Source organism: Danio aesculapii, chromosome 20 (genome assembly GCF_903798145.1).
Source record: "Danio aesculapii chromosome 20, fDanAes4.1, whole genome shotgun sequence".
Classification (NCBI taxonomy): domain Eukaryota; kingdom Metazoa; phylum Chordata; class Actinopteri; order Cypriniformes; family Danionidae; genus Danio; species Danio aesculapii.
The window spans coordinates 7,376,826-7,401,795 of NC_079454.1; the positions used below are offsets into that span (position 1 = coordinate 7,376,826).

The 24,970-nt window shown below is 38.2% G+C and overlaps 1 protein-coding gene across 1 annotated transcript in view; it reads left to right on the forward strand.

Annotated features, from left to right (window-relative positions):
• The window catches only part of enpp1 (ectonucleotide pyrophosphatase/phosphodiesterase 1), a 127,062-nt gene that overhangs the window by 93,401 nt on the left and 8,691 nt on the right, over window positions 1-24,970 (forward strand). The window contains exons 21-23 of the mRNA XM_056480678.1: window positions 3,886-4,012; window positions 12,893-12,967; window positions 24,010-24,142. Of these exons, the coding sequence (XP_056336653.1) occupies window positions 3,886-4,012; window positions 12,893-12,967; window positions 24,010-24,142 (335 nt within the window). The remainder of the gene's footprint in view (window positions 1-3,885; window positions 4,013-12,892; window positions 12,968-24,009; window positions 24,143-24,970) is intronic.

A 24,970-nucleotide genomic window follows, 5' to 3' on the forward strand; every position in this document is an offset into this window, starting at 1 on the left:
GCCCCGACCCACATGTTACATGTCAGTGTAAATGAAAATTAGCTACTTTAGTCTAAACACCTACATTATCAGAACATGAAGATCAAACGTCAGGCTGGACATTTCAGCAAGACCATCATTCCAAATACATTAAAGGAAACTTTCCATTTGTTTCAGAGAAAGAAAATAAAGTCACTAGAATGGCCCAGCCAATCATCTGGCCTGAATTCAGCAGAATATAAGAACAAATACCAGAGATGAGAGGCAAGACCCACCAAACAGTCTAGATTTTTAGGCTTTGTTGAAGTCTGGGAAAATAAAAATCACACCTGAGCAATACATGACTTCATTCTCTATACCAAAAGTCTTAAAAGTATCAAATGCTTTTGCAGTAGTTTACTACTTTCTAACTGTGTCATTCTGTTGTCATCACACATAACATGTTTTTCAACTTTTTTGTTTGTTTTAATTGTATGTTTGGATTTTTAGGGTTTTTACCAAAATCTGGGTTCATCTCAAGTCAACAGCTCCTTTAGAAATATATTTACTGTGATAAATCATGACATGTTCAATAGGTATTTTACCCTGCTGTGTGTGACTAGAGGTGTTACTGATTAGGACTACAGTAAGTGGAGGCACTGGTTCAGAGTAGAGTTCAACCAATAATGGAGTTTTTATGCAGTATTCATTTTTAAAACAGTTCATTAATTGGTTATCAGCAAGTACAGACTAACCTATTGGATTTAGGAGATACCAGTAGTTAGGTTGCTGCATACTTGCTGATAACTGGCTAATTAACAACTATAATATATATAATAATAATTTATATATATATATATATATATATATATATATATATATATATATATATATATATATATATATATATATATATATATATATATATATATATATATATATATATATATATATATATATATATATAATAATTATATATATATGGTCACACTTTGCAATAAGGTTCATTAGTTAATGTTAATTAATGCATTTACTAACATGAACAAACAATGAACAATACATTTACTACAGTATTTGTTAATGTTAGTTAACGTTACTTAATGAAAATGCAGTTGTTCAACTGATGTTAAGAAGCATGGACTTGGATGTAATAATGCATTAGTAAATGTTTAATTATGATTAATAAATGCTGTATAAGTGTTGTTCATGATTAGTTCATGTTAGTAAAGGCATTAACTAAGGAACCTTATTGTAAAGTGTTACCATATATATATATATATATATATATATATATATATCTATATATATATATATATATATCTATATATATATTAAATAAATAAATAAAATACCTTCTAGGTTTGCCAAGGCATTGCAATGCAGTTCACAAATCCAAGCTGTAAGAACTGAATCCAGCAGTGTCACTAGCTACGTTTCCATCCAGCTATTTTTATGCGCATTTTGGAAAAAAACGATTGATGGAAACTGCAAGATGCACAACAATTTTGTAAATGGATGAACTTTTTATTAGCTAAGAAAAGATGCGCAAAATTTATGATGGAAACACTTTTACCGAACAAATTCCAGTATGCGTATTAAAAGAATCACGTGATTTTGTTATAAGTGACGGTGAAAGTGTGTGTGAATGGACAAACCTGCAGGCTGAGTACATTGTAAAACATGCTGAAATGTTGTTTTGGTCATTCTAAAATGCTTTAACCGTTTCAGTATTAGTGTTATTATATTATTAATTACCTCCAGAACTGTCAAGTGTGTCTGTGCTCCGAGTCTCACACTTTCAAATGCCACCAGATGTTCATTGCATGTTGACATTGTCTTCTGAGGCACAAGTAATTTATTAAATAAAGAAAAGATTCACGCAGCTTCTCCTACCACATTAAATTCCGTTTTAACTGTTGATATTTGGCACCAGTTAATCAGGAAGTGATGATTTTGTTCTCTTTGACTCGTTGAATGGAAACGCTGCTTTATTTCTTTCATCTTCTATGCAATATTCCAGTTTTGCACATAAATTCAATTTGCATCTTTGGATGGAAACATTTCTATCTTCTCCATATGTGTGTGTGTGTTTGACTACAGTGCATATTGATAATGCGATAATGGTAGGCCGCAATGTCAAGCAATGAAATGATTGTGTGCACTGTAGAGGCTGTGACGCAACTGTGTCATCATATGTGTATTGTTTTGGTGATTTGACCCGAATGTCCTCAAAGTATATATCACAATGATCTTGTGTTCTGAAACTATTTAATTTGGCTATAATCTATGCAATTTGCAACAAACTTGCTATATGCATGTGAAAACTAAATTCAAAGTACAGTATACTCTATTTGATACAGGCCCAGCATCATGAGAGATTTGATCACATCTGATTTGTGCTCCTTCAGCAGGGCCAAGGCAAGATTTAACATTTTTTCCCTCTGAAAGATTCAAGCTGGAATTCAGAAACTGAGATAAGATTCACAGCCAATCGGGAGAGTGTGTGGGAGGGCTTTTATAGCAAGTGCACTAACTTTTGCAATGAAATTACTGTAAAAAATGCTTACATAGTCATTTAAACTTGTGTTGCAGGTTGCCAGACATTACACTGTAAGATTTACTGTACGCTTAACATAATGGTGTGTACATTCTTGCTTTCATGACTCATGCAGCAACTGCAAACCACAACCTGAATGATTCTGAGAAATGACATAAGTGACAACAGTGATAGCTCACGCTTTAGACATGATGTTAACATTTTTTTTGTTTTGTGTTGTTTGTTTGTTTCTTTTCCTTCAAGGACAAGGTATTTGTGACATATGAACACATTATTAATCAGAAATTTAAAGGCTGAATGTTAAATGTGTATTTCTGTTTAAAAACTTACTGGTGTAAGAATTATTCTGTTAAAGTATGTATCATTGAAGCTTTAAAGCTGACAAAATAATCTTAATTTTAAAATAAACCATGGTAAACGTGTGTTTTTTTTCTCTCAAAGTCTAAAAATGTTTTGGTCCAATTTTGTATTACATAGCCTTAACTACTATGTACTTACATTTAAGTTAATCATTTGGTACGTATGTTGTACATACCGCACCGTTTCTCTGTGTTTTGCTAGTATTGCCTTATTTAGGCCTATTTAATCATTCATTTATAATTTATGTACAATTATTAAAACATAAAATGAAAAAGTAAAATATAATAAACAAAGAAAATGTCAATGAAAACTGTGAATTTACTCAAAAAAACTTGTACTTTCATTTTAGTTTAGTTAATTTCTTTAGTTTTAATTTTCAAAATGAACACTTATTGGACTTAACAAGTTTTTAATTATAATAAAGCTTGTTAAAAAGTTATTTTAATGAGTTTTGAAGGAATTATAATGCTTTGTTTTATTATTCACGTATTAAAAAATAGTCAGGTTTAAATCAGGCTTGGGCTCATTATTACAATTAATGTGTCGGACCGGGTTGTGCACAGGTGCACAGGCTCGGGTAGGGTTTCATTTTTTGTGCCCAATCTAAGCTCTACCAGTAATGTATTTGAGGTTGTCAAATATGTAAATGCTGGGCTCTAGTAGATTTATGAAAACAAAAACTGCAAGCAGATGTAGCCCTAGACACGAACAGTATTTCACAGTTTCCAAAAATGTAGCCCTGGGCACATATTTCTAATTTGCCCATATGTGTTGCACAATACTATATTTTTATGTTAATTTTATTTTTGTGTGAGGGCCTACTAGTTAAGGCCATTTAATATAAAGTGGGATCAATGTTTTTCTTGTTATTGTGTGAAAATATTAATTAACAGTAAGGTAATGACAGCATTTTAACTGTAATTTCTGTCAGGATGTGCGTCATTCACTTGATAATCATTGAGTAACCATTTGCTCTGATGATTGATTGTCTTTTCCTCTGTCCAACAAAGGCTGTGCTGCGTCCCTCTGCAGACTGGTGTGTGCGTGCAGATGTGCGAGTTCAGGCCAGTGACAGACAGTCCTGCTCCATCTATAAGAACAATTCCTCTATGAGCTTCGGCCTCCTGCATCCGCCCAGTGAGTTCAACAGGATGCCTGTGTTTACTCAGAGATCTTTTTAACAAAACTCGTGATTCCTTTCACTTCCGTCCAGTTTGTCTTTTAGGAAATTGCCCTAGAATTTTAGATCGGGCGATTATGAGTGATTCTACTTGTTTTCATAGCTGTTAAAATGTCATTTGAATTAATTAAATGATATGCTTCTATCAGGAAAGAAGTTAGCAGATAGAAGAAGTAGTTTAAATGAAAAAGAAGCCCAAAGTAATCTTGTTCCAACACAAATCGATTAAGTTAACTTAATTACTTTAATTTTTTTTTTAAAGAGCCCCTATTATACATGAAAAAGGGTCATATTTAGGTTGTAAGGGTCTCCAACAACAGTCTAATATGCATGCAAGGTCAAAAAACACTTTCATGGTCTTATAATCTGTATTTATTCTTACCTAATTATCCCAGCGACTCCCAGATGAATCGTTCAGCGATTCATTTGTTCCCAAGTCCCTCCTCAGCGCGAAGCTAATCTGCGCTGATTGGACTGATGACAGCCTGCTGCGATTGGTCGACACTGAAAGGCTTCAGTGCGAGACGGAGTGAAATGTCCAGCTGCTAATCAACAATATAAAAGTAGTCACAGTGCATACACGCTTTATAGTGGATTTTGGCTGCCAGTGGGTGAATGTAAATACAGACGATGGACTAGAAAATACAGACGACTAACTTTTATCAAGCAAAAAGTCCAAGAACTGGCGAGGAGATCTCCTTGCTTTTCACACTCTACCTGCTCTTTTTACTCACACACACACAGGGCCGGCGCGTCCATAGAGGCGACCTAGGGCGGCAGAATAGAGAGGGCGGCGTCCTCACCACCCGCGTCCTCCGCAGTTGTATCCGCGAACACCCCCCCGGTCTTCAATTTCAACCACGATGGGTCCCTTTCTTTTACACTATAGGGTTGAGGGCGCATGATCATCCTTTGTCTAGAGCGGCAGTTCAGCTTGCTCTGGCCCTGCACACACACATTACCCTCCTCAGAGGACACAACACATACACGCACACACATTACCCTCCTCCTCAGAGCACACAACACACACGCCTAGAGCGCCAGTTCAGCTTGGTGGGTGCAATTTAAACAACACACCTCAAACCTGAGCTGAACTATTTTTAAACTTGACTGTTGCATGCGTGTAGCAACAGCCGACGATCCGTAAACAAAGCGGCACGCGTTGCGTTTTCAACGTGGCTTTACACGCGATATGAGAATATAAAGAGTTAACCTGATACAGTACACGCGGTTATAAGTAACAAAACTAAATACATAATTTGCAAGCTAGAGTAAACGAGGCAACAATTTTAATCGCACGTACTTACACTTGTGAAATGGAGGAAGAAATTGATCCATGATGCACTGATCCATGTTCTGACAGTCTTTATTGATCCTTCTTTATTGATTCGACCGGTGTCTTTGTGTGTCTGTGTGTGTGTAGGGCTTTTTTTCTGTTAGTGGGCGGGGCCGCAGGTTTCAAATCTCCCGGGTTTGCGCGCGCAACTACTTGTTTCGTAGTCGCGTCATCATGAAACGTCTAATGACTCGTTATCAGACGATTCGTTTGAAGCACTATGAGTCGACTCTTTTATAGATGAATCAATAGTTTTAAACACTGTACACTTACAGATTTAAGCCTGAGCTGGATATTTCACTTCACTTAGAACAGTGTTACACACTGCATGGAGGGGCATTTTCAAAAACCCATAATATGGGCTCTTTAATTTACAAATTTAGGTGGATTGAACATAAAACAATTAAAGAGCCCCTACTATGAGTTTTTGAAAATGACCTTCCATGGACGTAGCGTGTAACACAGCACTAAGTGACTGAAAACATCCAGCTGAGGTTTGAATCTGAAAGTATTTAAAACTATTGATTCTTTAACAAAACAGTTGACTCAAGAGTCAAATAAATGAATCGTGTTGGGTTTGGATCTTTTGTGAACGCATCGACGTCAATACAGTACATCACCAAATATAAGTGCCAGATCCGGTAAAACATGAACGCGCCTTTCCCTTCAGACACTAGCGAAGTGCAGGGGATCACAGAACTGATCATGACACGAAGATGCCGATTACTGACAGATGGAGATTCAACTGTGGGGAATAAAGGGTCAAAGTTCATTTTCACAACAACACCACAGTATAGCCAACCTAGTGTTGTACTTGCTCCTGTAATTTTTCAGATTTTTGATACAATAACCAACGCTGCAACGCGGGATTTGCAGGCTGTTTGCTATTAGAGGAAGGAGCAGCTTAGCTTTGTAATGCTAAGACGCGAATATACATCCTGCGGCGCGATACGCACGAATGGTGTGGCGCGAATAGCGCAGTGCGAATGACGAAGCCCTGCCCTTGACAAGAATCCGCGTCTGTTCTGAAGTAAATTTGACGTGCGAATGAAGCAGATTTGATGCATGAATGAATCAGATTTTGACGCGCGAATGAAGCGAGTAAACTCAAAATGTTCACGTGACTATTCACGCGCGAATGTTATGAATTAGCCTCTCATTCTGTGTCTGGTGTGAACACAGCATAAGTGTAATTAAAATTATCGCCTTGTTTTGTGTAGTTTCCTAAATATGTATTTAATTGTGTGTTCTAACCTGTAATCACTCCTCACGGCTTGTAATCACATATCTATTATAAATCAGAGCTTGTACTGTATCTCTCAGGTTAAAGTGAGACACACCCACAGCATCTGAACTTTGTGCTGTATGTCAATAGTGTTAGCATCATTCTTATTACATTCTTAAACATCTTCTTTATAATATGCTAATTATGTTAGCATGCTGTTAGCAACATGCTACAAGTGTTAATGTTGTGTTAATGTACCAGTGTTAACGTTAACGTTGTTGCTATTCATTTATTTCCTCAAAATTCTACGCACAATGCCCCATAATGACAATGTGAAAAAAGTTAAATCTGTATGGGGCTATTCACATATTGTGTCCAAAACCATATTGAAAACGCGACGCGTGCTTCTTTCTTTACCAATTTAAATTTGATCCGAACTCGCGATCCTCTTCCATTTGCCTTTGCTATGGCCACCATCAGCTGTACCTATACATTCGGCGTGGTCAATTTTCAGAATAGTTCAACTTTTGCCACTGTGTGGATTAATATTGAATGTGTGTTGTTATTATTACTTGGGGTTAGGGTTAAGAATAGAATAATATGCTGGTGTTTAACTGCATTGCTTTATTGCACTCCTGCATTGGGCTCTCGCATACTTTGTGCTACTTCATAGCCATGATGGGCATTTCTCTCTGTCTCACGCTGAACCCAGTCGACCAATCGCAATGGACTGGGTCATCGGACCAATCACAGCAGATTAGCCTCACGCAAAGGAGGGGTTTGGAAACAAATGAATCACTAAACGAATCATATGGGAGTCGTTAGGATAATTAGGTAAAAATTAATGCATATTATGAGGTTATGAAAGCATTTTTTTGACCTTGTATGCATATCAGTCTGTTGTTGGAGACCCCCAAAATCAAAATATGACCTTTTATAATGCATAATAGGGGCTCTTTAAGTTGTCTCTAAAAAACTCAGGAATTGTGTTGATTTAGTTAATTTTAAATGAGTAGTTTGAACGAGCAGCAAAAATCTTTTTTTGAGTGACAGACAGTGAAGGTTGCATTTATTTGATCAAATACTGTAATATTGTGCAATATTATAACAAGTTCAAATAACTTTTTCATTTATTCAGAAATGTAATTCAGTAATGGGGTAAATGTTGCTCACCCTACTGCATCCCAAGCCTTAATCTGAATGTCATACATACAGTGGAGTTTTTAATCAAGCTTACTAGTCTGCAAGCATTGAAGTTTTGTCACTGACAGCTGCCAAGTCATGCCCCAGCAACAAAACAAAGTGCCCTCGCAACCATTATAGCAAGACCTCTAGGCTATCTCAGAGTGCGTCTCAATCAGCGCACTTGTTCAGTAATCAGAGTGCTGAAAATTAATCCAGTGCGCTGAATACATTCACTCCCGGAAAAATCCCACAATGCACAGTGAAAATCAGGGAGCTTCGATCGTCACTACTGTATGTTCCCTTAATGGACATTGTGAAGTGCGAATTATGAGTCCATAGTAAGAATCAAATCACCAAACATAATGACAAACGAGATATTTAAAAAAAAGAAATGTGATTTATTTATATTTAACCATACATTAACATGATTAGACAGGTACAGACAAATATAGCAAACATTTATAAACGATTAAATGTTGAAATGGTTTACTAGTACTGGGTTGTAGCTGGAAGGGCATCCACTGTGTAAAACATATGCTGGATAAGTTGGCAGTTCATTCTGCTGTTGCGAACCCCTGATTAATAAAGAGGCTAAGTCAAAAAGAAAATGAATGAATGAATAAAGGTTGCAATGAAATATGAAACAATAACATTATTTAGCTTTAATCTACTTTTAAAAACATCAAAAAAATTATAAATGACAAATATTAGTTCTGCTGTTGTTTATAGTGTCCAGTTTTGATATTGTACAATGAGGACATTCTCATGTCACACTCAGCTTTGTAGTGAACCAAGTGCATCACTACCTTTAACAGTGGTCAAATTTGTTTACACAAACTCATGAGCTGGGAAGCTGATCGAGACACACCCACAGCATCTGAACTTTGTGCTGTATGTTAGCATGCTGTTAGCAACATGCTACAAGTGTTAATGTTGTGTTAATGTTGCTATTCATTTATTTCCTGAAAATTCTACACACAACACCCCATAATGACAATGTGAAAAAAGAGTTTTTGAAATTGTTGCAAATTTATTAAAAGTAAAAAAAAACTGAAAAATCACATGTACATAAGTGTTCACAGCATTTGCTCAATACTTTGTTGATGCACCTTTGGCAGCAATTACAGCCTTTTGAATATGATGCCACAAGCTTGGCACACCTGTCTTTGGTAATGTTTGCCCATTTCTCTTTGCCGTTCCTCTCAAGCTCTATCTGGTTGAATGGGAGGTTACGGTGTATAGCCATTTTCAGATCTCTCATGTTCAATAGGATCTAGGTCTGGGCTCTGGCTGGACCGCTCAAGGACATTCACCGAGTTGTTGTGAAGCTACTCTATTGATATTTGGTGTTGTGCTTTGGGTCATTGTCCTGCTGGAAGATGAACCTTCGCCTCAGTCTGAGGTCAAGAGTACTCTGAAGCAGGTTTTCATTCAGGATGTCTCTGTACATTGCTGCATTCATCTTTCCCTCTTTACTGACTAATCTTCTAGTTCCTGCTGCTGAAAAACATCCCCACAACAGGATGCGGCCACCACCATGCTTCACTGTAGGGATGATATTCACCTGGTGATGAGCGCTGCCTGGTTTTCTCCAAACGTAACACCTTGCATTCACTCCAAAGAGTTCAATTTTAGTCTCATCAGATCAGAGAATTTTGGTTCTTATGGTCTGAGAGTCCTTCAGATGCTTTTTGACAAATTTCAGGCGGGGAGTGGCTTGATGGATGCACAGATGGTTGTCCTTCTGTATGGTTCTCCTCTCTCCACAGAAGAACGCTGGAGCTCAGCCAGAGTAACCATCGGGTTATTGATCACCTCTCTGACTAAGGCCCTTCTCCCCCCGATCACTCAGCTTAGATGGCTGGCCAGCTCTAGAAAGAGTCCTGGTGGTTCCAAACATCTTCCACTTACGGATGATGAAGTCCACTGTGCTCATTGGAATTTTCAGAGCAGCAGAAATGTTTCTGTAACCTTCCCCAGCCTTGTGCCAAGACAATCCTGTCTTGGAAGTCTACAGACAATTCCTTTGTCTTCATGCTTGGTTTGTGCTTTGACATGCACTGTCAACCCTGGGACCTTATATAGACAGGTGTATGCCTGTTCAAATCATGTCCAATAATCTGAATTTACCACATGTGAACTCCAAATAAGCTGCTGAAACATCTCAAGAATGATCAGTGGAAACAGAATGTACCTGAGCTCAATTTAGAACTTCACAGCAAAGGCTGTGAATAATTCTGTACATGTGATTTTTCAGGTTTTTTATTTTTAATAAATTTGCAACAACTTTTTTCACATTTTAAGGAAATAAATGAATTTAATCCATTTTGGAATAGGGCTGTAACATTAAAAAATGTGAAAAAAGTCAAGTGCTTTTAATGCCATCCGCATGCACTATATGTTGTGCTATTTGTATATGCACTATATGGTGTGGTTGCAGATCATTCATCTGATTGGGGCTTTTTCCTCAATATTAAGTGCACAAAGTTCAGTCTTGAATCCTTTTCTTATAAGTTCAGACTTTGCTAATTTGATATGGAAAACAAACTCGCAAGGACACGTCGGGTAAATCTTCAAAGAGAACAGTGTAGACCCTACTTTATAACCTCATTCGCATCACCCTGGCTACGTTGTTTCACTATCTTAACAATAAAATAAAAACATGATATAAGAAACTGCCTATATTCATTTTGATATTAACAACATAAAAGACACCAAAAATGTTGAGGTGTTGTGCTACATATTTAGATGACCATCATCTTCACTCTATGCATATTTATCACAAAATGGAACCCATAATATAACTGTTTCTTTGATTTTCATTGAAAAACATGAGACATACCCTGTCTCTTTTGCTAAATATCAGTTTTAATAATCAATAGTGACCATTATAAAAGTATAACGTACAATAAGTTTATACAATAAAGGAAATAAAGGCAAGCAATCAGTCAAATGTACAGAATCAGTGTACATGTTTACATAATATAGCTATTAACTTATCTTTGCCCTCAACCAAAACATGTTACCTGAGAACAAATAATAGGTTCAAAAGACTGAAAAGTCGTTAGATAGAGACCAGATGAATTAAATATCACGATTAACAACTGTAGTGAGATGAGATCCAGCGGTAGTTCCTTGGTGAACTGTCCAACATGCGCTGCTCTCTCCTGGGGAGGTGTGCTCAAAGCACCCGCTGACTGCCTGAAGCTCAGACCTCCTCATACGCTACAGCGCATGCCTGTGTGTGTGTGTGGTTACATGATGTGCGTTTTCAGTGGGACAGTGTGGACAGAGATCTTTCCAAAAATGCTAGATGAAACACCAGTGCAGACATGGATCGGTTTCATTCTGAAACTAAAACGTATTAGTGTAAACGGGGCCTCAATCAGCTCCCTTTTCATTAGTCAAGGTACTGATCAGGAAGCCCTTTTCAATCAATAAATTCTTCTGAAATGTCCCATGATGCACCGTGAAAATCAAAGGGCATTGATGCTCACTAAAAAGGTTCCCTTAATGGAAATTGTAAAGGGCAATGTGAATCAAATGAATTAAGCCACTAAATGATAACAAGACTTAATATATTTTTTTAATGTTTAAAAAAAATACAACCATTATTATATTCATGGCTAGAAGAGTACAGAACATTTATAACTGATTAATGGTTAAAAAAGCATCATTATAAACATTTATGTCTCTAAAATATCACTTGTGTTGTTGTTTACCAGTAGTAATATTGTACAACCAAGACATTCTCCAAATGTCCCAATGTGTATTGAAACAAGCTATAGTCCTTACCAGTGGACAAAAGCCCTAATCATGCTAGCATCATGTTAGCACAATAGTAATTTTTAACATCACCCACAGCAACCATAGCAAAAAAAAGTTACTTCATTACTGTAACTAACTGGTAACAAGGGCGGCACAGTGACTCAATGGTTAGCACAGTCGCCTCACAGCAAGTAGGTCACAGGTTCGAGTTCAGTTGGCACTTCCATGTGGAGTTTGCATGTTCTCCCTGTGTTTGCATTGGTTTTCTCAGGGTGCTCCGGTTTCCCCCGCAGTCCAAAGACATGCGCTATACTGTAGGTCAGTGTTTCTCAACCACGTTCCTGGAGGACCACCAGCTCTGCACGTTTTCTATGACTCCTTAACCAAACACGCCTGATTCATATTATCAGCTCATTAGCAGAGACTGAAAGAGCTGTAATGGGTGTGACAGACAAAGGAGACATCTAAAACATGCAGTGTTTGTGGTTCTCCAGGAACGTGGTTGAGAAACACTGCTGTAGGTGAATGGACTAAACCAAATTGTCCATAGTGTATGAGTTTGTGTGTGTGTGTGTGTGTGTGTGTGAATGAGTGTGTATGGGTGTTTCCCTGTACTGGGTTGCAGCTGGAAGGACATCCGCTGTGTAAAAAATATGCTGGAATATTTGGCAGTTCATTCAGACTAAGCCAAAGGAAAATGAATTAGTGAATGAATTAACTTGTAACAAAAAACCTAGCAACCAACCATACTTAATTAGTATGAATCTAGCCACCACCCAGATTACCCTGGCAACATCCTTTCAGTCTAGCACCCACTTAACAGCCATCCAGACTTCATTAAACATCCTCAAGTTTGTCTCTACAAAGTTTTTATTTAGTGTATATCTGTGATTCAACTCTGTATTTTCAACATCATTACTGCAGTGATCCTTCAGAAATCATTCTAATATTATCCTTTCCAGCTCAATAAACATGTATTATATTTATCAATAAAACCATTGTACTGTTAATAAGATTTCTGAGTAGAAATCCAAAAGAACAGCGTTTATTTAAAATATCAATATTTTGTAGCAATATAATATAATAATAATGCATAATTACTGAAATAAACCCCAAATATTTCAAAACCAAAATCGTACTGAGCCCAGATGTTTGAATGGCAGCGTTTAGTTTAGTGGTAATCATCCAAATATATTTAATCACACAGTTCTGCGATTTGGCTGGTCCAATTCAAGTGTAATAACAGAGCCGCCATGTTTCCTCTGTTGTGTTTGTATGACTGACTATTTTCTACTTGTCTCTCTCTCTCTTTCTCCCTCTCAGACTTCAGCCCTGCAGGAACTGAGCCAGACTCTTTAATTACAAGCAACATGGTGCCCATGTATCCTGCTTTCAAAGGTAAGACGTGTTTAATGATCAACCTTTTAGAAAAACACAGTCAGACTGCAGTGAGAGAGTTCCTGATACCTTGATACCTGGGAAATGGTTTATGTTTGCATATTTTGTGCACTTACAATTTGCATGTTTGTTCTGGGAGAAACTCCACAGAGTATTTTATTTATCATCATTTCCTAGTACATTCACTGTTTGGTTTTATACTTTAATTTAAATCAAATATTAATGCAGCAATTGATTTCAAAGTTCTGATTGTGCACATAATTACTTCTGGGTTTGGTTGTATTGTACTGTATGTAGTGCTAGGAACCTTGTTGTTTTGTCAGTATTACTTTTTGTGTTTTATATTTCTGCCAAAATACTCTACAGTTTGCTGACAATACAGTCTTCGGTATGCTCTTGTCAACAATCAACAAACAAATCTTGAACTTTGAATTCACAATAGTTTCCAGATGTCTGTTTTACTCAAACTCAAGCCATAATTCTGCCTTCCAACTCCTTTACTCCTGAGAATTTGCAGCTTTTCTTTGGAAAAGTGCAATAAAATGTTAAGAAAGTAATGTAGAAATCAATAAACACTTACAGATGTTACACAACATTATGGTTTACACCTTTTTTTCAAGGGAATAAAATGATTTCTACATGTCAAGTTTCAACATTGTTGTTGTAGGTTGTAGTCATTCCAACTTCAAACTGACCAAATACGATAAGTTTACCTTTGAATAACTTAAAATATTTAGTTGAAACCTTGATTAACTCATTAAAATAAGTTAAAGTAGCTAAAATATTTGTTGTCATGACTTTTTTTTTATACTGTACATGATGATAATGAGTCATCTTGATGCTTTTAATGTTTTTGCAAAGACAAGGGTGTAAAATATGACTCTTCTTTGATATAAATTATATGCTGCATGCAGTTTTTTTCTCTTGTAAACATTTAAAAACATTTTTTCTTTCATGAAGATATGTGACATTCCTTGAAAAGGTTTAAAGCTGCCCTATAATTAGAATGCCAGCTGAATTGAGGCCGTCTGCATTTAGACCAAACATAAAAAACACTGTCCCCCAGGAGTGACTGACCTGCCAAAAAACACCTAGGAATGGTATAAAAAAAGAGCATCCTGCAGTTTTCCTAGAGTAATCCCATGCCTCTGCTGTCAAAAATGGACTTGATGAGAGAACAGACACAGAGATGCTGCTTTACTGTTCCAGTGAAACTGTACACAAACTGAACAAGATGTATTTAAAGTGTCTGTAAAGCTTCTTGTTTTTTAACAAGCTGTAAAAATAGGGCTAAAAAGCAAGTATTAGATAAAAAAAGTTTCATATAGCCTGTTTAAATGCACAATATGTAATATTTATTTTCAATAAAATATCCAAAAATCACTGAAACAGTGACTATACAGTATACACTCACCGGCCACTTTATTAGGTACACCTGTCCAGAGGAGAATGGCCAGACTGGTTTCAGCTGATAGAAAGACAACAGTAACTCAAATATCTGATGAGTCTCGATTTCTGCTGGAACATTCAGATGGTAGGGTCAGAATTTGGCGTCAACATAATGAAAGCTTGGATCCATCCTGCCTTGTATCAAGAGTTCAGCCTGCTGGTGGTGTAATGGTGTGGGATATTTTCTTGTCACACATTTTGCCTCCATTATTACAATTGAGCATCATGTCAACATCACAGCCTACCTGAGTATTGTTGCTGTCCGTGTCCATCCGGTTAGGACCACAGTGTACCTGTCATCTGATGGCTGCTTCCAGCAGGATAACGCGTCATGTCATTAAGCGCGGATCATCTCAGACTGGTTTCTTGAACATGACAATGAGTTCACTGTACTCAAATGGCCTCCACAGTCACCAAAGCTCAATCTAATAGAGCACCTTTGGGATGTGGTGGAACGGGAGATTCACATCATGGACATTCAGCAGACAAATCTGCAGCAACTGCGTGATGCTATCATATTAATATCGACCAAAGTCTCTGAGGAATATTTCCAGTACCTTGTTGAATCTTTGAAGGATTAACACAGTTCTGAAGGCAAAAGGGGGTCCAACACGGTACTAGTAAGGTGTACCTAATAAAGTGGCCAGTGATTGTATACATTTACTGACTTATGTTTTCTCATGTTTTGAAGAATGTTCCATCTAGATAAATAAGCAATTTTAATCCAGTGACACAGACCATTTCCTGTGTCTCCATGATAATGATGTCACACATTATCTCTCGATATCTTCTTTAGCTTCGTTTTAAAAACCAGGCAAACACCAAAGACGCTTTAATTTGCTATGTGTTTTATTAGACTGCACAGAGCAGCATTATAACAGAACCCTAAAATGAATTAAGGATGATAAAACAGTGCTGCTTCTTCTCCACATGATCTTGATTAACCAGAAGCTGTGGACTGTGTCATAATAAAAGCTCCACTGCTTTTGTGCTGGCCTCTCATTAACAATTGCTTCAGTGTGCGGTAGAATGCAATGAAGAATGCAATGCATAATCAATGTTTGCTAACCTATACTATTTTAGATTTATTGATATTTTTCAGTTTACTTTTGATATGTATTTTACATTTTCGTAGGTCAAAAGGTTTAATTATTATGTTTTTTATTTATGATTTTCTAACTTGGTTTACAAGTTTTTTAGTTTAAATAAAAAAAAAATCATTCACTTTTAGTTATTCAAGCATATAAAGTTGAACTAAATGAATATGAGAAATGCTTGCTTGGCTAAAAGCTATAATAAATTAACAGTATTTGTTATGTGTACATTTTCTATACAGTTCACATATTATAATTAAGTTTATATAATAACTCTGCTACAGTTGCTTTCAGAGTGTACTTCTAGCAATTTGCCAAATAAATGATTGCATTAGACAGATTTAAATATGAGTATACCGTTGATCTCAGGTTTGAGAAGAGCAATCCTGTCAAGTCTTGATGAAGGCAGATCTGACAGTGTTGAGTTTGCACAATAAGCCATTCAGCAACGTCAACCTGGTGTTTTGCTTCAACCTCAGCCTCTCATCAGTGGTAATTGCAACACCGGTGTATGGTAAACACTTTCTTCATTGTATGTTTTGCAAATGTTTAGATCAGAATGCAGACTACCCATTTCATTTGCTCAACTAAAGCTTGAGTAAACGTTCCAGACCTCCAACACGAAAACAAAAAGATCTTGGATTTCACCATTTTGCTTGTATATCGTGTGGTGTTCTGAAATTTAACAAACAGCACACTACACACACCAGCATGTCTTCAATCAGAGTCCCAAATGTGTGAAATCCTGCAAAATCTCTGGATACTTTAGAATAAACTAGGTATGAATACATCAAGCCACAATATTCACCCACAATATTCCTCTATCGCATGGTGTTGCCATATGGCAACATGCTATTTATGTTCATTTCCCTGCCACAGTTTCTTTAAGACCAACATTATTTTTGTTGGAAAGAGAAGACCATAGCTTAGCCAATCATGTGCTTTGGTTAAGTCACATGACATGCAGTGTTTTTCTGTGGTGTGATTTCTGACAGACTGGCGTTTATTGTAAGTAATTGCTAAATGCAAATGGAAACGTCAATAAAAACAAAGGAGACTATGTCAGATCCACAAAAAAATCTGAAACATCACCTCCAGTAAGTTATGATGACATCACAACTCAAAAAAGTTTTTATCAAATCATTTTTTTTAATTGATCAAATGTATGCGTTGCCAAATGGTGGAATGTGCAATATTGCAATAGAAACAAGGACAGAACTGGCTCTTCCTGCAGATGAACGTGAGGATGAGATGGGTTTTAGCGACCATGAGAATGATGAGCAGTGATAAGGCAGAAAAGACAGGCGTAGTATAGTATATAGGATAATATATAAACATTGTTTGCTAGTAGCTACATATTCTTATGCATCTGAATATATTAGACTTGTTATTTATTTGTTATGATATTTACTGAAGGGAATATTTATACCTACTGTATGTTGTATACATGATAATACAATATTAGGCTTGTTATCAGTAATATTCAACAAAAATAGAATGGAATAAATGAAAGCTGTTGGAAAATGAGTATGTAAAAGGTGTCATTTATAAGTTCTGTGTTAAAGCTTATTATACTGCAGCTTCAATTAAATAATTTCACACAACAAAATTATTCAATATAAGGAAAGTTCTAAATTAGAAATTTCTAAGTTAGATCCACTATTGGATGCTGTTGCCATAAGCCATTCTAAGAAGAGAAAAAGTGTCAAATATTTTTTGATAGATTTAATAATGCGTGAAGTAGAGGGTTAATCTTAACCACACCACTTTAACCGTTAGTTTGCTATAAGGGAATGATGCACAAAAGAAAGCCCCACCCGCTACTCAATATTTAATATCAGGTGGAGGTACATCAACATACTGGATTAAAAATGTTAGAAACTTCCAGTTCATGCTGATCTTAATACAATTATTACAAAGTGCAAACAAAAACAAAACAAAACAAAAACAAAAAACTCCAAATTGAAATTGTTGAATGTTACGTCATTTGGTTTAATTCGCCCCTGAACTTATTTAGGTTTTTTTTTTATATATTTCCTATTTGTTACTTATTTTTATAAATTTACAACATTATACAATGTTGTGTAATTGTTATTTTATTGTATAAAATTCGCCATAAAAAACTGATGCATGTTCAGTATTTACGTTTTGTGATCAGAGCATATCCAGCAATCTTCCTTTTTTCCATTTGAATGATATAAGCGCATGGCCTAAAGCACATAGTGCAGGTAAAGATAGCTTGTTGGATAGGGCTTGAGGATGAAAAAAAATGTGTGAATTTTAATTATATTTTATTTATTATTATATGAGTTGTCACGGTGGCGCAGTGGGTAACACGATCGCCTCACAGCAGGAAGGTTGCTGGTGCCAGCTGGGTCAGTTGGCATTTCTGTGTAGTGTGCATGTTCTCCCTGTGTTCGTGTGGGTTTTGCTCAGGCTTTGCTCCCCCACAGTCCAAAGACAAGTGATATGGGTGAATTGAATAAGCTAAATTATCCCTAGTGTATGTGTGTGAATGTGAGAGTGTATGGGTGTTTCCCAGTACTGGGTTGCGGCTGGAAGGGCTTCCCCTGTGTAAAACATATGCTGGATAAGTTGACGATTCATTCCGCTGTGGAGACCCCTTGTGAATAAAGTCGAAAAGAAAATGAATGAATGAATATTATTATATTATATTATTTAGGGATACAGCTGTATATTCTTGGGCATGTGTATGTACTGTATATACCATGGACATAGCATAATTTTTCTGACACTGTACAACAACAATCACAATTTTTTACACTACTGTAAGGCATAGGTTTAATGTTGGGGTAGTGTTAGATGTTAATAAAGCACAATGTAATGCAAAATTGAATAAATAATCTGAATAAGTTTTGTTAATTTCGGGCCCGAGCTGTAACCCTTCTAACAACAAGTGGAAAATCAGTCGGTGCACCGGGCGCATGGTCTAAAAGTGTTATTCCTATTTTCTTAATGATTGATGGGTGTGTTTTGGGGGTGATTAAACAAATCAGAGTCTTATCTCCGATTTCCTGTAAGATCAAGTTGTGATCGCACAATGTCGCATTCGCTATTTACATGGCGAACTTTATAAACAGAAGAGTTGAATGCTTCAATATTGAAAAAGACCACAATGATAAAGCATATGAGCAAATCATCCTCAAAACAAGGCAGATTTCACCAATGCCCCCTTAAGACTGGTTTATACTTCTGCGTCTTGCGATTACCGTGACTCACTGTGCCTGCCTTGCACGTAGCCGTACATTTAACTTCTGTGTGCTGTTTGTGTTGCTCTGCAATAACACTTCCAAAACACTAGCTGGTTGTAGGTTTTTATGTTCCTCTGTGTCAAGTTCTTTTGCGAATGTTTTTTTTTTTTTTATAATGCTACAAGTAGCTATAACTCGCTCATTCAGAGGCGGAAACTGGCAAGTTTAATCATAAGGTAAACACAAAACAAAAGTTTCCATCTAGAGCTCCTTCACGGGACCCGACACTTGTAAACACTCATTCCATCGGGCTTGCGGCTCTCAGCACCGCCCACGCTCATCATCGCTACCATATCGACCAAACACAGAGCTTACTCTGTGTCGTTGCAACATGTAGTTAAATTTTTTTGAGAGATGTGCGTCAGTGTCAGCCACAGCGAGGGCTATGCGACCTCGCAAAGGCTGCACTGGACCATATGCATGCGCTTGAGGCAGAAGTATAAATCAGCCTTTAGGTAAAAAAAAAAAAAGAAAGCATGGGGGAGGTAGCGGTTTTTATATTTATGTAGACAATGATAATATTTTACCTTTTAATCCATGAATATATCTGATTTAAAGATATTTGTGTGCTGCTGGACATTCCTGTGTGTGTATAAATAGTATCAATAACACACACTTATAAATAACTTAATAATTCACAGGCTATTTCAGTTGCCTCATAACAGCAACGCATCAACAATGCGCCTTGACACACCTCATTTATGTACCAGCACGCCCCTGGGTATAAAACATTTGCTATTTAAACAATGTGCAAATGACACCTGAAATTTGGCCAGCCTGAATCTAGCATCATGCCTGGTGCCATATTAGAGAAATTCCTAAATTTCCCCTCTCAACACACTTCACATGACATAAATCTGATCAAATAAACTTTAGAATCACCAAGATAATAGCTAGAATTGTTCAAAGTGGGGGAAATTGGCTCAAAATCAGCCTTATTATCTTATGGTGTGTGCTCAGCCTAACATGACATGGCGATCAAATGTAGAGCATTGTCTGTAATCCATTACAAATCACTCATCTGACTGTACGTTTCAGTCTATCGTTATGTGTGAGTGATCTGAACATCACAGTGTGTTTTTGTGGTTTGTACTTTAGGTGCACCAGTATTTCACAACACATTAATCTGCTATCAATGACTGACAATTACACACGTAAATTGTGTCTGCTTTCACCATAGCCATTTTGTAACCCAAATGAATGTGGTTTGAGTCTTTTTTATGAGTCTGTGGCTCTTTTGCAATTATTTCAGATGGTTAGCATGCTATACTATGTGGCTGTAGCGTGCTTGATTCTGATTGGCTAATGAACAATCTGGGGTTTGCAGTGAAAAGCAAAACTAAAGAAGTTCCAGGCAGGTTTTGAGCTTTACACTGATAAGGATTTCTGGTATTTTTGACAGCTGCAACTGTTAAAAATCATATCAAAACAAAATACAAGGCTTTGAAGTCTTAAATGTGTGAGAAGCTGGTTCTACACACAGGAAAAGTGCTCCAGTTACCAAAGTAACCCTCGTTCCCCGAGGGGGGGGAACGGAAATGCTGTGTGGAAAATTCCACTATGGGGATTTCGTTCCGAAAGCCAATCGTCTGAAAGAGTATATAATCGGGCCAATGAAATACCAATGAATTGGCAGCGTCAGCTTGCGCAGCTGATGCGCATTGCAATCAATTTGGCAACATAAGCACAGCGAGAGCAAGGTGAGGTATCCTTTTTTAGCTGAAGAGACTTAAACCCACAGCTAAGGGGCAATCATTATGGCGAAGGAACATAGCAATTCCATCCAACATTCCCCCCCCCCACTCGAGGAATGAGGGTTACTTTAGTAACCGGAGCGTTCCCCTTCAATGCTATGTGTAAAATTCCACTATGGGGAAATGTCTGGAAAACGCCATAATGATTGAACCTTACCTTTGCCCCCTATGAGAGGTTTGCCAGGTAAGAGCGTGAGCGCACCTACATCACCAGAGATGCGGTCTTCCAACGTGCTCCCTGGCCCTTACTTATCCCACTTCAACAGACGATTTACAGATTTAGATATATTTTTCGGGAGCTGCAAAGCGTCTAGATATTTTCTAGGAATTTAAATACGACGTTGGGAAAGTGTGCAGTCCCGATAGGGAGGATGCTGCGGAGGCCACCTGCTACCCAAGTGGGGAGATATGGTGGCAAAAGAGTATATGGACTTGCCCTGAGAAGAGGAAGTACACATATGAATATAAGATGGTTAGCGGTGAGGGAAGACATGGGTCCGTCTGTGAGGGGGGACTGCACCGTGACTGAATAAGCATATAGGATTGCCAAGTGGGGATCACGCATAGCAGGCACCTATAACCAGAATGCGGGCTGACCAGCAGGCAAACCTACAACGTAACGGGCCAGCAAGTGACTCCTTCGCTGAGTCAGTGCTGGGGGCCTCAGAGGAATCTCTGCAGCGCTCGTGTAAGTGGGGAACTTTACTGACAGAGTGAATAAATGCACGAATCTCCGTGTTAGGGAGAATGGCGCGGCAAGCGTGTTTCAACACCTTAACCGAGTTGTTTCCTCAATGAACTCCTGGGGGGGACAGCTCGCCCTGGCTTTGGTAAGTGAGGGAGATGGCATCCACTATCCAGTGGGCCAACCTTTGTTTATATACGGCACTTCCCTTCTGCTGACCACTATAACAGACGAAGAGCTGCTCAGATGATCTGAAGCTCTAAGTGCGGTCCAAATAAATTTGCAAAGCGCGAACTGGACAAAGGGCTGGGTCTGCCTCCTCCAGGGGCAACACTTGCAGTCTTTAAATGGTGTGGTAGGAATCTTGGGCACATATCCAGGGCAGGGTCTCAGAACAACGTGAGAGTAGGCTGGCCCGAATTCCAGGCACGAGTCACTGACCGAAAATGCCTCCAGGTCCCCGACCCTCTTAATCGATGCCGTGACCATCAGAGCTGTCTTCAGGGACAGAAATCTTAAAGATTCGCCTAGCACCTCTGAGGAACCGGATGATGAGGTTATGCCTTCCCACAGTGCTGCCAGTCACCGCGTCATGGTGAGCAGAGATGGCAGCCCCGTAAACCTTGAGTGTGGAAGGCGACAGCCTGCTCTCCAGCTTCTCTTGAAGGAAAGAAAGCATATTTTCTGCGAGAGACGCACCATTCAGTGAATAGACTCCACTTCAGGGCGTAGGCGCACCTCGTCGAGGGGGCTCTAGCCTGAGTGATGGTATTAACTACCGCAGTCGGTAGGTTACCTAAGTCTTCCTCGCATCTAAGGACCACACGTGGAGCTTCCAAAGATCTGGGCGAGGGTGCCAGATGGTGCCCTGTCCCTGAGAGAGTAGGTCCTCCTCTCGCCGGGCGGAGAGGGCTTATGATCCCGCCGATAGATGACATTATCCATCGCATCTGACTACTCTCTCACCGCCTTGAACTTCTGGGTGAATTCACCGACAGTGTCGCCGAACAGGCCTGCCTGGCATATGGGGGAGTCAAGAAAGCGAACTTTGTCCACTTCGCGCAAATCAGCCAGGTTTAGCCAGAGGTGGCGCTCCTGGACCACTAATGTGGACATCGTCCTCCCCAACGCACATGTAGTGGACATAGTGGTCTGAAGAGCATAGTCGGTTGTGGTGCGTAGCTCGTGGAACAAGCTTGAGTCAGAACCACCCTTGTGCAGCTGGGCCAGCGCCTGCACTTGGTAGGGCTGGTAGGCGGCCATAGCGTGCAAGGCAGGAGCAGCCTGGCCCGCAGCTCTGTAGGCTCTGGCTCCAAGGGAGGCAGATAACCTGCAGGTTTTGGACGGGAGACGAGGCAGACCCTGTCAAGAAGAGGTGGCACGCAGCAAAGATTAACTGCAATGGCACGCTCAACCTGTGGGATCGCCTCATACCTGCTCCACCATCAAGAGTGGTGGGGGCAGAGGGCCACGCAGCACGGGCAGAGTTAGGTGCCCTCCAAGACTGCTTGAGCCTACTATGCACCTCCGGTAAGAAGGGGACGTGAGGCTTCGAAGGCTTGGCCTTCTTGTCCTCAACATAGCACCCATCTAGTCGGTCCGGCTGCGGAAGGGGATAAACCATCTCCAACCCCACGGCTAAAGCAGCCCAGGAAAGCACAGCTAACATGTCCATTTTAGGGACATGCGCTCACCTGCCTGGAGGGATTACTATGTATTCTGCCAGTGCATAATTTAAGTAATTTAAAGTAATTTTACCAAAAAGTGACAGTTTCAAGAAAACAAGTATGGTCAATATATTAAACATAAAGTCTGTAAAATAAACTATTAAAAGTGCTGATGATTACCAGTCTTTGATTGTAAGTGTTGTATTGTCGTCTTTCAGGTAGTATTTCAGCTTTGATGCATTTTTTAAATAAATAATTAAAAAACAAAGCAGCTGCTTGCCATCGCGACAGCGATAATATCCAATGGACGGCTGATCGCTTTCACTCCAGAATGGCAGAATCGCTGGGCGCTGCTGTTGCAATGGAACGTTCTATTGAGTGTCGCCTCTTGGTCATTCTAAGCTCTTTGGTTGAAGTCAGAATTATTAGCCCCCTTTGAATTTTTGTTCTTTTTGAAATATTTCTCAAATGATGTTTAACAGAGCAAGGAAATTTTCACAGTATGTCTGATAATATTTTTCTTTTGGCGAAAGTCTTATTTGTTTTATTTCAGCTAGAATAAAAGCAGTTTTAAAATTTTTTGAACCATTTTAAGGTAAAAATAATTAGCCCCTTTAAGCTATATTTTGATTCGATAGTCTACAGAACAAACCACTGTTCTACAATAACTTGCCTAATTACCCTAATCTGCCTAGTTAACCTAATTAACCTAGTTAATCCTTTAAATGTCACTTTAAGCTGTATAGAAGTGTCTTGAAAAATATCTAGTCAAATATTATTTACTGTCATCATGGCAAAGATAAAACAAATCAGTTATTAGAAATGAGTTATTAAAACTATTAGAAATGTGTTGAAAAAAAAAATCTTCTCTCCGTTATACAGATATTGGGGGAAAAAATAAACAGGGGGGCTAATAATTCTGACTTCAACTGTATAAATATAATTAGAGCCAGCACACTTTAATAATGTTTTGATCTTGATTTCCACGGTGTTAGATATCATTTAGTGTTATCATGTGTTTTTTTTCTCTCTCATAAATCTCTCTGTTAGTGTACTGTGTGTTTGTGACTCTGAGAGTTTTATTTGTTCATGGTTTCACCATTTTGTGTCTTTTTTGACAGGCATTTGGACTCACTTTCACAATGTTCTGCTGGTGAAGTTTTCTGAGGAAATGAATGGCATCAATGTTGTGAGCGGACCGATATTTGATAATGATTTTGATGGAAACTACGACTTCATGAACAAGGGAGTCCCGTAAGTCCACTCAATGAAGGAGTGTGTTTATATTTCTCCAAAAAAAAAAAAGTGTTCATCATAGATAGGTCTGAACAATTTATCATTTGAGCATCGATATAATCGCAATGTGTGTATCTACAATAATCACATCGCAGGTTTAGATTATTTGTTAAAGATTAAAAGATAATCGTTTATTAATTTTCTGTTCAGCTTAGTCCCTTTATTAGTCAGGGGTCGCCACAGCAGAATGAACCGCCAACTTATCCAGCATATGTTTTACGCAGCGAATGCCCTTCCAGCCGCAACTTAACTCTTTGAAAGATTAAAAAAGATATTAAATATTATTATTTTTAAATTATTTATACGATGATGATCATGTTATTTTATATTTGATTGTTCAATTTTTTTTACTTGAATACTGTTAGACTCCTCAAAACCATGAAGCAATGTTTGTTTATTTATTTCTGCTAGTAATATAATTATATATTAATGCATATCCACTGCTTAGAAATGGACTTGACCATCCTAGTCGATCTAAATGCATGAAATCTTCCTTAAAAGAGCTTTTCAAACTATCTGGTGAAATTCTATTCACATTGCAATATATATCGCAGTAAAACAAAATAGGGCAGCACGGTGACTCAGTGGTTAGCATTGTCGCCTCACAGCAAGAAGGTCGCTGGTTCGAGACTCGGCTGGGTCATTTGGCATTTCTGTGTGAAGTTTGCATGTTCTCCCCATGTTCAAGTGGGTTTCCTCTGGGTTCTCCGATTTCCCCCACAGTCCAAAGACAACTAGATGAACTAAATTGGCCATAGTCTATGTGTGTGCATGTGAGAGTGTATG